This window comes from Myotis brandtii, unplaced genomic scaffold, assembly GCF_000412655.1.
Source record: "Myotis brandtii unplaced genomic scaffold, ASM41265v1 scaffold486, whole genome shotgun sequence".
Lineage (NCBI taxonomy): Eukaryota > Metazoa > Chordata > Mammalia > Chiroptera > Vespertilionidae > Myotis > Myotis brandtii.
In genome coordinates, this window is record NW_005368569.1 from 1,664,695 (window position 1) to 1,676,025 (window position 11,331).

Below are 11,331 nucleotides of genomic sequence, written 5' to 3' on the forward strand. Positions count from 1 at the left end.
TCCGCAGGCCGACGCTCTATCCACTGAGCCAAACCGGTTTCGGCAAGTTTTCAAATTTTTATCATATAAAAATAATAGGAGGTTGCAAGGGCTGCAGACTCTCAAGGGGGAGGTGCCTGTGGAAGTCACTCTGGCACCGAGGCTGGCTTCCCTGGGCCTGCTGGGAGAATAGGGATGGCTTAGGGGCCAGGCTAGGCTCTTGTGAGAGAGGTGCCGCCCTTCAGGACTGGCTTTCGCTGATCTGGTCTGGGCTTCGAGCCTTGGGGCTCGGCTCTGTCCTTTGGGTCTAGGTTCAGCTCTGGGTCTGGGGTCGGCTCTTTGGGGATGAAAATAATAATAATAGCTAATTTTGGGGGTGCTTTATATATGCCAAGTATAATGATATGCCCCTTAAATGTATCATTATTTCAGCGAATCCTCCCCCTCAGCAATAAGCTTCATTATTTAGTTTTATGTTGAATATCTGAAAAAAACAGAGGATACTTTCCTCCTGGAATTTTTAGAGATCTTTTATTGATTTTTAGAGAGAAAGGGAGAGAAACATGATGCCAGAGAACGAAACATTGATTGGCTGCCTCCTGCATGCCCCCAATCGGGGATCAGGAATAGAGAGGCAACCCGGGCATGTGAGCCCTGACCAGGAATGGAACCGGCAACCTTTTGGTGCACAGGATGACACCCAACCAACTGAGCCACACTGGCCAGGGCTCTAATCTGCATTTCTAAGGTGCCAGGACAAGGCATTTGCCCGTTTGTATGCCAGGTATTTAGGACCCATGTGTAAAGACCTGGAGGGCACCTTGTGGTCCATGTTGAGGTTAGCGGGTGGACGTGTGGAGGGCCTCACTGTCTGCCCTCAGAAGGGTCAAGGAGTCACTGGGTGGAGGACGGGCCTCCAGCTGCAGAGGGAGAGATGCCACCATGAAGATCAAAGTGGAGAATGGACCTTCCTGGGGCCAGGGGGTCACTGGAGCGAGCCAGAGGTCATCTGGTGAAGCTAAGTCAGCTGTCAGCACATCTGGTGGGGCCCCTGGTGGTGACATTGCCCTCTCCTGCTCCCTCCCTCCCTCCCCATCCAGTGCACAATGTCACTCATCTACCTCATCGTGGAGGATGTTTTCCTGCTCATCAACTACTTCAGCTTCAGCTACTGGTTTTTTGTGGGCCTGTCTGTGGCTGGACAACTCTACCTTCGCTGGAAGGAGCCCGAGCGGCCCCGGCCTCTCAAGGTCAGTGGCTCTGGGCAGACGAGAAGGGTGGGCCCTTTCCCAAAGGTGCCTTCTTTTCCATATCGTTCCCCCATCCCACATTACCTGATATCTCACCTCCCTTCATTTCAGCTGAGCCTGTTTTTTCCCATCGTGTTCTGCATATGCTCCTTGTTTCTGGTGATTGTGCCCCTCTTTGGAGACACCATCAATTCCTTCATTGGCATTGGGATCTCCCTCTCCGGAATCCCCGTCTACTTCCTGGGTGTTTACCTGCCAGAATCCCGGAGGCCGCTCTTTGTCCGGAATATCCTGGGTGAGCTTCTTTGCCCATCATCACTGGTTGTGTGTGTGTGTGTGTGTGTGTGTGTTCACAGATGCGTGGGAGAGATGGGCATGGTAGCTGGCTTCCTCCAAACTAGTGATGTGCTAGAGGCCATGAGACCTGACTGCCCCACATGACTTCTTCCCTTTTTATCTTGATATGATCATTTTACTTCTATCTTTAGACTCCTATTTTGGGGTTAAAACACTACCTCTTATAAGTGCAATATAAGTGTAAAGACTCTGGTTGGGCTCAGGACTGGGGATGCTAAGGCTGGTTGGGGGTGAGGGGCAAAGCCTGGCACAGGGTACCCAAGGGAGAGATGAGCAGGGAGCCACAGATGTGCTGTGAACAGCCTTGTGGTGTTCAGATTGGGGTTGTAGATGAATGTGTTTACTCAGTTCTCTTCTTTTCCCATTTAGCTGCTATCACCAAAGTCACCCAGAAGATTTGCTTTTGCGTCCTGACTGAGCTAGATGTAGCCGAAGAGACAAAGGTTGAGAGGAAAACTGACTAGAGGCCAGAGGTGAAGTCCCCTGAGGCCTGGAAGGTTTTACCTGTGGCCACAGTCACCAAAGGCCAGATGGCAAGACTGTGTGGACCCAGCCCTCTTGTACTAAAGGAGCCTGTTGGCACACACTATGTCAGGGGTGGAGGGCTGATGGCTTCCTCAGGTGCTCACTCTCATTGGTAAGCTATGGGAGAAGAGAAGACCGAGTCAGGGGCCAGCATGAAGGTGGGGGCGGGGGAGGGCTTGGGGATGGTTGTTGAGTTTTGTTCCTGCTGGGTGGTGTGTGTCGCCCTTACAGACACTTGGTGAGTTGCACTAGGGGAAGAGGGAGTGCTAGCTAGGTTAGCTGTGGCTGGTGGTTTCTAAACTTGGTACTCGAGGTTGGAACCAGGAGTCTCGACAAAGGGGCTGCTTTTATGACAAGTTTTCCTCTGACCAGGTCCAGGCACCTGACTTCAGAGGCCTGAAATGCTACCATTTCTTCCTCGGGTTCAAAATCCTTCCCTGGGGGATATGGTTGTATTCCATTATTTATTTATATTATTTAATCCAGAACACCAATTCTAGGTGAGTCCTGGTATTCATCTACAGGATGCAGTAGGCTGTTTATAAATGCAAAGTACCCAAAGATGAGTCCCTCTGTCCTCAGAGGTGTCTCTACGTGGTGGTGGGTCAGACTCTGACCACAGATTTTTTTTTTTTTTTTGCTTCGTTTTAGCACAATCTTCTGTTGAGTCTTACCTGCAAAGGTGAACTTTAAAGATTTTTTACTCACGTACCGATTACACTTTAGTATACGTTACAAGCACCTGGGGTTGTAGCTGACACATGAACAAATTCATGCGTCTGAAGTCTGGCACTACTGTTGTTTTGAAGGAGAATCCTTTATTACACTTGAGAGCTTGTCTGTGTTCTAGATGATCAAGTACACCGCTGGGTTTCTGGTACGAACTTTAAGAGGACAGAAACTTCTCGTTCAGGTACATCACCTGAATTCTCTCAGCTGTCAATGTCTCATGGACTTGAGCCACCAAATAGCTTGTTCCACTCACTAAGGGTCGGTGTGAGGGGCTGCTGCGCAGACCCACGCAAGCCCTCCTAGGTGCTAGACGTGGTCGTTTTCTTTTTCTGGAAACCTCACACCAGGCCGCATCCGCTTGTCCCCAACACCAGGCTTTGTTTACACTGAGCCGCCTTGGTGTGGATCACTGGGACAGTGCACTCCTCTCCCGCCTGCCTCCTGGGGCGAGGTCTGGTGGGGCTTCAGTCTCAGGAAGACCTTGGTACTCCAGGGGACTTCTTTTTTCCCATGGAGATCAGTGAAGACTCTGGGAAAAAAGCTGCTTTAACCTCAGTCTGGCTCCTCAGCAGACTGCACGATCGGACATAACTAATTCTGGTGCTCAGGCTGCTCTTTAACACCCAGGTCAGGCAGAGCAGGTTTGGCCTAGAGGATGCTCCTTCATGGGCAGCTTGGCTGCACTGGATTGTACAACTCTCCTAGGATGACCTCAGACCCAATCATCCTGGGCCCAGAGAACCTGCTGGCTTGGCACACCCATGGGCTTCTTGTCCTTACGGTTTGGAATTGACCAATGGTAAAGACAAGAAGCACGAGGCAATCTCCCTTTCTGTTTTTCTCCACCAAACTGGCTCATCTCAGGCAAGGGCGTAACCTTGGTCAGACCTGCTCGATACAAACAATTTAAGGGAGCATGCTCACAATTGCTTTTGGTTCAGGGCAAGCATCTGTGAGAACATAGGGGGCCACTCCTACTATCATGGGTTGGGGATTTGCACTGCAAATTCCTGTCTACAACAGGGAGCCCATACAAAGGGTGACTTGCCTAGACTATGTACACACGACTCTTGTCTGAGCCAAGCTGGCACCTGCTCCAGGGATCCTTTAGAGCGAATCCTTGAAGTAGAGTGCGCTTGTTTTGAGGACCCCTGAGGCAGGCTTTGGCTTCCTCCACTCAAGCAAATGACCAGCTCACCCCAGGAACTTGCTGTTTCCCGTTAGCTCCTGGGAAAACAAGGGCCTCCACACCCCAGGTGCCCTCACACTGGCTTAGTGAGCCATGTCACCCTCCTCCCATTAGTGGATGGCGACCGCATTCTTCCCCTCTGTGCTGCGTACAGACTTCCTAGAAACCCTCCTGTGGGAGGGAAGCCAGACTTCCACTCAAGCTTTGTGGGGGAATTAATTTCCATGAGGGTTTTGTTCCTTAGCCTCATTTCTTCTCCTGGTATGCTAATCCCTTTTGCACTGAGTACAGTTTGTGAAGTTGTTAAGCCCTTTAATGTTGGCAAACTTTAATGAGCACATAAATAGCAATGAACACATCATACTGGTACAGAGTGGTTTTTAATCCTTCTTTTACTATAGACTAAGATGACTAGTGTTGATGTACATTTAAGTTGCTGCCTCTTACTTGTGACACTGAATTGTACCTTTGTGGATAGTTAGGGTGGGAAACCAATAGTCTGTTGGTTTTAGAGCCACAAGAGTAGAGCCTGAGCACACATACACATACAATTTAATCATTCAGGTTTAACAACTCTGTGTACATAGGAACCGATGTAGATAAATGGGTTTAGGGAGGATGGGAAAGTAGATGCTTATGAAGTCTTTAAAAGATGTGGGAAGACACATCCCTGTGTAATTCACCTTCCCCTGTGATAGTGAGTGTGCGCTATGGGGCAAGAGGGCATGTCTTGAATAGAAGGTTCTGGGTATTGATTGCCCTATACCTGCACTGACCAGTACAGTAGCTACTAGCCACATGTCGCTACTTAAAATAAAGTTGAAAAATTCCTGTCACACTAATCACATTAAAAGTGCTCAGCCACATGTGGCTAGTGGCTACCACCGCACAGGGCATATATAGGACACATTCGTCTTTGCAAAAGTTCTACTGACAACGAATGCTACATTAGAAGACTAAATGCCAACTCAGTCTGAGTTAAGGCATCTGTGCTTTGGAAGGGGTAGGGGCAGAAATGTAAATTCTGGGGAAGAAATTTTGTCCTATTGATAGTTTTTGGTGAGTGCTGTAAATAGTTAAACATTTCTTAGTGGAAAGCTAAGTTCAGGATGTGTTTTCCTTTTCCTAATTTGCTTTAAGTCCTCTGTGTCTCAGGTCAATTCTGAAACTTTTATCTCACTACTCCCCCATTTTTGGTGGGGGGCAGGAAGGGGAGAGGGAGCACAATGGAAAACATATTCAGATTGAAAAGGTTTTAAAGGAATTACTTGCTCCCATAGTTAGTGTTTTTACTAAATGCAGAATATCACATTCATACATACCGTTCCTTGGTACCACTGCTAACGAAAGAGCAATCTTTACAGTCATTATCATAGGAAGCAGGGAGGTAGAGACAACTGTCAACCAAACCCCTCACAGCTCAGGCAGATTCTTCCTCTACTGGCCATTACTACTCAGTGTGTGTTCCTACAAGAGACCCACTGTAGCCCTTCTAGATTTTCCCGTCAAAAAGAATCAGGCTTTTACTGGGGGCGGGTGCCTGGTGGCATGGGAAAGTTGAACCTAAGTTCTCATGAAACAGCCTCTCTTCCACTTACTGGCTTTAGCGTAGAAGAAGAGCAGGAAAATGTCTAGGCCAGGAAGCTTCATTTTATGTTTTTTTGTTTGTTTTTTTGTCCCCTAGATTGCAGGGTCACTTGAATGAGGCAAAGCATCCTACTATTAATGGAAAAGAGATACTCCTTCAGCACACGTTTTCACTGCTATGATGGTGCTGTTGGACATGCTTTCTCCTTCCGTGTGTTATGCCAGGAAACCCACTACCAGGGTGGCTGATAAGGCAGTCAAAGCCCTCAAGGGCCTGTGATAGAACCTCATGGTTGTCCCAGGATCCTCAGTCCGAGTCCAGGTCATGAGTGCTGTCATAGCCAAACTCCTTCTGCACATCCAAAGGGTATTTGCTCCATGTCTGTGGTCTGCTGTTGCCTCTTTCCTCTTCACTGAGGCCGTTGCATTCATCAGAGCCTGGAATGAGAGAACAGGAATGGACTCCACCTGCATCATTTTTTTTTGGCGACTGTGAGCTCCTTCCCATCTCAAAAAGGTCCGGGCTTTTGTTTTTGTAAATAATTTTTTATTGATTTTTAGAGAGGGGAGAAGGGAGAAGGATAGAGAGATAGTAACATCAATGAGAGAGGAAGTTATTGATTGGCTGCCTCCTGCACAGCCACCACTGGGGATCGAGACTGCAACCCGGGCATGTGCCCTCACAGGGAGTCGAACCAGTGACTCTTGGTTCCTGGGTCGATGCTCAACCGCTGAGCTACACCAGCTGGGCTGGTTTGTTTGTTTGGTTTTTTTATTTTGGTTCATTACTTAAAAATACTTGCTCAATAAAGAGAATTCAGGGGAACAATTTGAAAAGATCTCATTTCTACCATTTAAACCAAGTCTTTTAACATTGGGATATTTTGTCATTTCTCCCTTAAGTATAGAATTTTTTTTTAATATAATAGTTGTAGTCGTAAATATAATGTTGAACCTTGCCCCTTTTAATATATTATGGGCACTACAGAATATTCTGTAGTTTGATCTAATTGTTCCTCCATTAACAGACACAAATAAATTCTTTTTGTTGGCACTTAGAACCTCTCCAATACTTTGTTAGACCGAAGCAGGGAAAGAGACACTGAGCTAGATGTTTCACTTAATCTCTACCAGTTGATGCAATATTCTTATTTTCTGGAGGGAAAATGAGGCTCAATAAGATGAAGTAACTTGCCCAAGATCCACAGCTAGGCAATGATAGAACTAAGGATTTGAACCCACACCTGACTGACATTACACTCTAATAACAACCCCCCCAACTCCAAACACTGGTCTGTGGGTCTTCTATAGCTCCAACAGCTTATGATTGAGCTGCACGAGCTCAATGGAGAAGGAAAGCTAGCTAGAATGGATCTGTCTTCTGTACGCATGCCTCAGTCTTGGATCCCAGCAGTCCCTCCCCATCCAAGGCTGCCACCCACCTACCTCTGGAATCTTCATCTCCGTCACTGCTCTCCTCCTCTGGGTACTCATTGCGCCAATTATTCTCACTATTCTCATCATCTTCATCTTCATCTTCATCAACGTCCTCTAGTTGTTTGCCATCATTCACCTGCACATCTCAACACACACATGAATGTAAGTCAAAACATCTAAGGTTATGCTCTGGGGGAAACTAATATCAGACTAACTTGGAGAGGCTACACTTAGGCTACAAGGGGGAGATAATGGCCCTATTCCATGTACAAGTCCAACTCCAGGGATCACATTCCTGGTGAGATAGACTAAAGGAACACCCCAAAGTAGGGAGGAGAAACAGCTCTGAGCAGGTGATGGTAGTGACCTTTAAACTGTCGGAGGGATTATGGGTGATGCCAAAGATCAGAACCAAAATCCAAGTTTGAGGGGTGCAGGAAGGCAAGAGGAGGGCCTATGCATGGTCCAAGGTGGGTGCCTGATTCAGATTATGGTGGTAGAGTAGGTGTGGAGTAGCATGCTTTTCTCATAAGAGTGTGACAGGTACCACCTTAACTTCTCTCATTATTTATACATTTTATGTCTTAAAAATATATGTGTGTCGATTTTAGAGAGTGAAGAAGGAGGGGGGGGGGGGGGGGGGAAACATTGATTGGTTGCCTCCCATATGCACCCCAACCAGGGATGAACTCAAAACCTGGGTATGTGCCCTGACCAAGAATCGAACTGGTGACCTTTCGGTGCAAGGGATGATGCTCAACCAACCGAGCCACATTGGCCAGGACATTCATTAATCATTTTAGAATTTGTTTTAAGAATGATTGTCAGGAAGTTAGTAGTTGTTTTTTTTTTAAATGCAAGTTAGCTTTCTTAATCCATTATTTTCTGCATTATAAGATGCAATTAAAAAGGTTTTGTTCTCTTATTAAAATTCCAGGTTTTATTTTGTATTTTATTATAAGCTCTCATACATTTTCCCCTGAGAATGGGTAGATATAAAAAATAAAGATGTTGCCTAGCTGGTGTGGCTTGGTAGTTGAACACTGGCCCATGAACCAAGAGGGCACTGGTTAGATTCCCAGTCAGGGCACATGCTAAGGTTGGGGGCATGCTCTCTCTCCCTCTCCCTCTAAAAATCAATAAAAACATTAAAAACAACAACAGAGATTTACAAAACTTGTAAAAGATTCATTAAGTGCAAAAATTATAGACTCCCAAAATTCCCTGCATTAAAACCAGGTTCCTAGAAGGCATTTAGAATAAGTTTTTCCTTTTAAGTAAGAACAAAAAGAACTAAGGACAATGTTGCCTAGGATTAGAATCCAGGGAGGCAAAGTACCCTGACTAGAGAATGGCTTAGGTTGCCTCATGCCCTCATGCCCATAGGTCCCCTTACCAGCTCCCACTCCTGGCTTAAGGGCTGCACAGAGAGGACCTTCTCAGTCCATCCTGGAGTGGCCATCTCCGAGTAGTAAATGTCATACACATAGTCATCCTTCTGATCCTCCCGGTGCCCGACACTTGGTCCATCCTCAGATATAGTCAACCGCTCGCGGATCAACTCTACAGAATTGCAAAGGATCACATCTGGGTCAGATACCTGTGAAGAAAACAGCAGATAACATGCATGAGATTAAACATGGATGTTCAAAGAAAAGGAACCTAAGTGTTGGGTGAAGGAAGCCTCCCTACAGTTCTCTGTTGGATTCAACAGTCTTATCCCCATGGCCTGTTTAATTAGCTATGAGATTAAAAAGCTAAGTATCTCTCAAAAAAGTAATGTGTGGTTCTTCTGAGATAGAAACTTGCAAGACAGACTTCTACGCTTTTTTTTTATAAAATATATTTTATTGATTTTTACAGAGAGGAAGGGAGAGAGATAGAGAGTTAGAAATATCGATGAGAGAGAAACATCGATCAGCTGCCTCCTGCACACCTCCTACTGGAGATGTGCCCGCAACCCAGGCACATGCCCTTGACCGAAATCGAACCTGGGACCCTTCAGTCCGCAGGCCGACGCTCTATCCACTGAGCCAAACCGGTTTCGGCAGACTTCTACGCTTTTGTGCTCGGCTGATGCAAGAGCATGTGTGAAGACCTGCATGTGAAGACTGGCCTGAGGAGAGGCGAGGGCCAGCAGAGCTTTGAGTCTTCCCCTAGGTCTTCCTGAGCTCCTTTGTTATGATGTTCTCCCTTTGGGGATCTGCAGGCCCACAGTAGCACCTCCATAGCTGACTCCTCAGTGGGCCTGCATTTTGTGTGGCCTTCTATAGGGAACCTACGGACGATTCCTGGGCTATCATGACTACTACCAGCCATCACCCACCACTTGACTTGCCCACACTGACATCCTGCTTTTAATCATAACCAGGAATGGATTCCTCTATAATTCTTTTCTTGCTAGAAAGAATAGCTTCAAGATAGATTGACCCAGATTGGAACTGGCCAAGGTAAGATGGACTCTAGGTCCAATAGGCTGTGTTATCCAGGGTGGCACAGGCCAATTTGGAAACCAAGGGGACATGCTGCAAATGATCCCCCTGCAAACGATCATCACAGGAGCTGTGCAGCTGAAACCGTATGCCCTATGGGAAGTAGAGGCGTACCATGGAGAGGCAGACAAGGGGAGACCAATGCTCTCTATCACAAGCTACAGGGAATTAATTCTTCTTTGTTCCAAAGTAAAAAGGAACTAGAGATGTCAGTTTTTGTGTAGAGACTTGACTGACCTAAAAGCTGTTCATTAGGAAAGCTCTGGCTCCAACTCACAAGTCCCCAGCCCTCAGTCCAGCAAATTATGCAGCCGTATTCCTTTGCTATAGATTTTTCAAATTTCCTATAATGAACACATTGTTTTCATAAAATAGTAAATTATTTTAAGTCTAATCTATGTATGCTTACCCATATTTTCAATTATAATACATACAGCATTTCCTACCAGTAAACATATATAATATATACTTTCCCATCTTGCCAGTCTTCATGGTTATTAATTTAAAGTCCAGGCAGTTGTATAGTCAATTTCTCAGACATAATTTTAGCCTCCATGTATAACACTGCAATGAATGTGAAGTTTCCTGCATTTGAAAATAGAGATTAAAGTACCTAGGGTTTTTGTGAGGATTAAATGAGTTAAATAAAAGAATACATAACAACAACAAAAAAGAATATATAACAAGTACTTAGACAATACTTGATGTATAGTAATTAGTAAACAAACAGCTTTTGTTAATACCACAGCTGTTTGCTTCTGCTGAATTATTTCCCTAGGATAAATCCTGGGGATGAAATTACTAGATAAAATGAACCAAACCTTTTCACCTTTTCAGATACCCTATTAAGTAGTACTTTATTTGCTTAAAACTTAAATTCCTTAGAATTTTGAGTGACTTTGAGTCCAAACAATAAAAATAAATTTAAATAGTTTTAAAATACACCCTAAGCTATTGTTAGCCATGCCATTTTCCAAAAGACTGGCATCAATTTTAAGCACTACAGCCACGTACCATTTTAATCACAGCCTTGCCAGCAGTGCTATCGACAACCTTTCCTCTGCTGGTTTTAGTAGGGATAAAACCTCAATTTTACTTTCAGCTTAAATTCATATTTAAAATTTATGTGAAATATATTTATATTGATTTCAGAGAAGGGAGAGGGAGAGAGAGAAACATCAATGATGAGAGAATCATTGCTCGGTTGCTACCGGCACACCCCACATTGGGGATTGAGCCCACAACCCGGGCATGTGCCCTGACCAGGAATTGAACTGTGACCTCCCTGGTTCATAGGTTGACACAACCATTGAGCCACACTGGCCGAGCTAAATTCATGTTTTTAAAATAATTACTCTGCAAATATTTTTGATATGTTTATAAGTTTGTATTGCATTGTTGGGTTGGGAAAATTTGTGTTCACAACTTTCAGTTTATTTGTTTTTCTTATAAAATTGAGCTATTTAATTGATTCCACTGAATATTAGTGTACTTTTAAACATCTGATTGTTAACTCATGAATCAGTCTTGATTTACTTTTGGTAAAAGTTGTGGCTATTGCCCCAACTGGTTTGGCTCAGTGGATAGAGCGTCGGCCTGCGGACTGAAGGGTCCCAGGTTTGGTTCCGTTCAAGGGCATGTACCTTGGTTGCAGGCACATCCCCATTAGGGGGTGTGCAGGAGGCAGCTGATCAATGTTTCTCACTCATCGATGTTTCTTTCTCTCTATCCCTCTCTCTTCCTCTCTGTAAAAAACCAATAAAATATATTAAAAAAAAAGAAA

General features: G+C 45.1%; 2 protein-coding genes across 2 annotated transcripts in view; one reads left to right on the forward strand and one right to left on the reverse strand.

Moving 5' to 3' along the window:
- Nucleotides 1-11,331, forward strand: part of SLC7A6 (solute carrier family 7 (amino acid transporter light chain, y+L system), member 6) — a 44,204-nt gene that overhangs the window by 26,493 nt on the left and 6,380 nt on the right. Inside the window, exons 8-10 of the mRNA XM_014547817.1 lie at nucleotides 1,080-1,229; nucleotides 1,341-1,524; nucleotides 1,956-2,059. Of these exons, the coding sequence (XP_014403303.1) occupies nucleotides 1,080-1,229; nucleotides 1,341-1,524; nucleotides 1,956-2,050 (429 nt within the window). The 3' untranslated portion in view covers nucleotides 2,051-2,059. The remainder of the gene's footprint in view (nucleotides 1-1,079; nucleotides 1,230-1,340; nucleotides 1,525-1,955; nucleotides 2,060-11,331) is intronic.
- SLC7A6OS (solute carrier family 7, member 6 opposite strand) overlaps nucleotides 4,344-11,331 on the reverse strand; it is a 9,158-nt gene continuing 2,170 nt past the window's right edge. The window contains exons 3-5 of the mRNA XM_014547816.1: nucleotides 8,453-8,656; nucleotides 7,066-7,192; nucleotides 4,344-6,057 (exon numbers count right to left, since the gene is read on the reverse strand). Coding sequence (XP_014403302.1) covers nucleotides 5,927-6,057; nucleotides 7,066-7,192; nucleotides 8,453-8,656 — 462 coding nt within the window. The 3' untranslated portion in view covers nucleotides 4,344-5,926. The remainder of the gene's footprint in view (nucleotides 6,058-7,065; nucleotides 7,193-8,452; nucleotides 8,657-11,331) is intronic.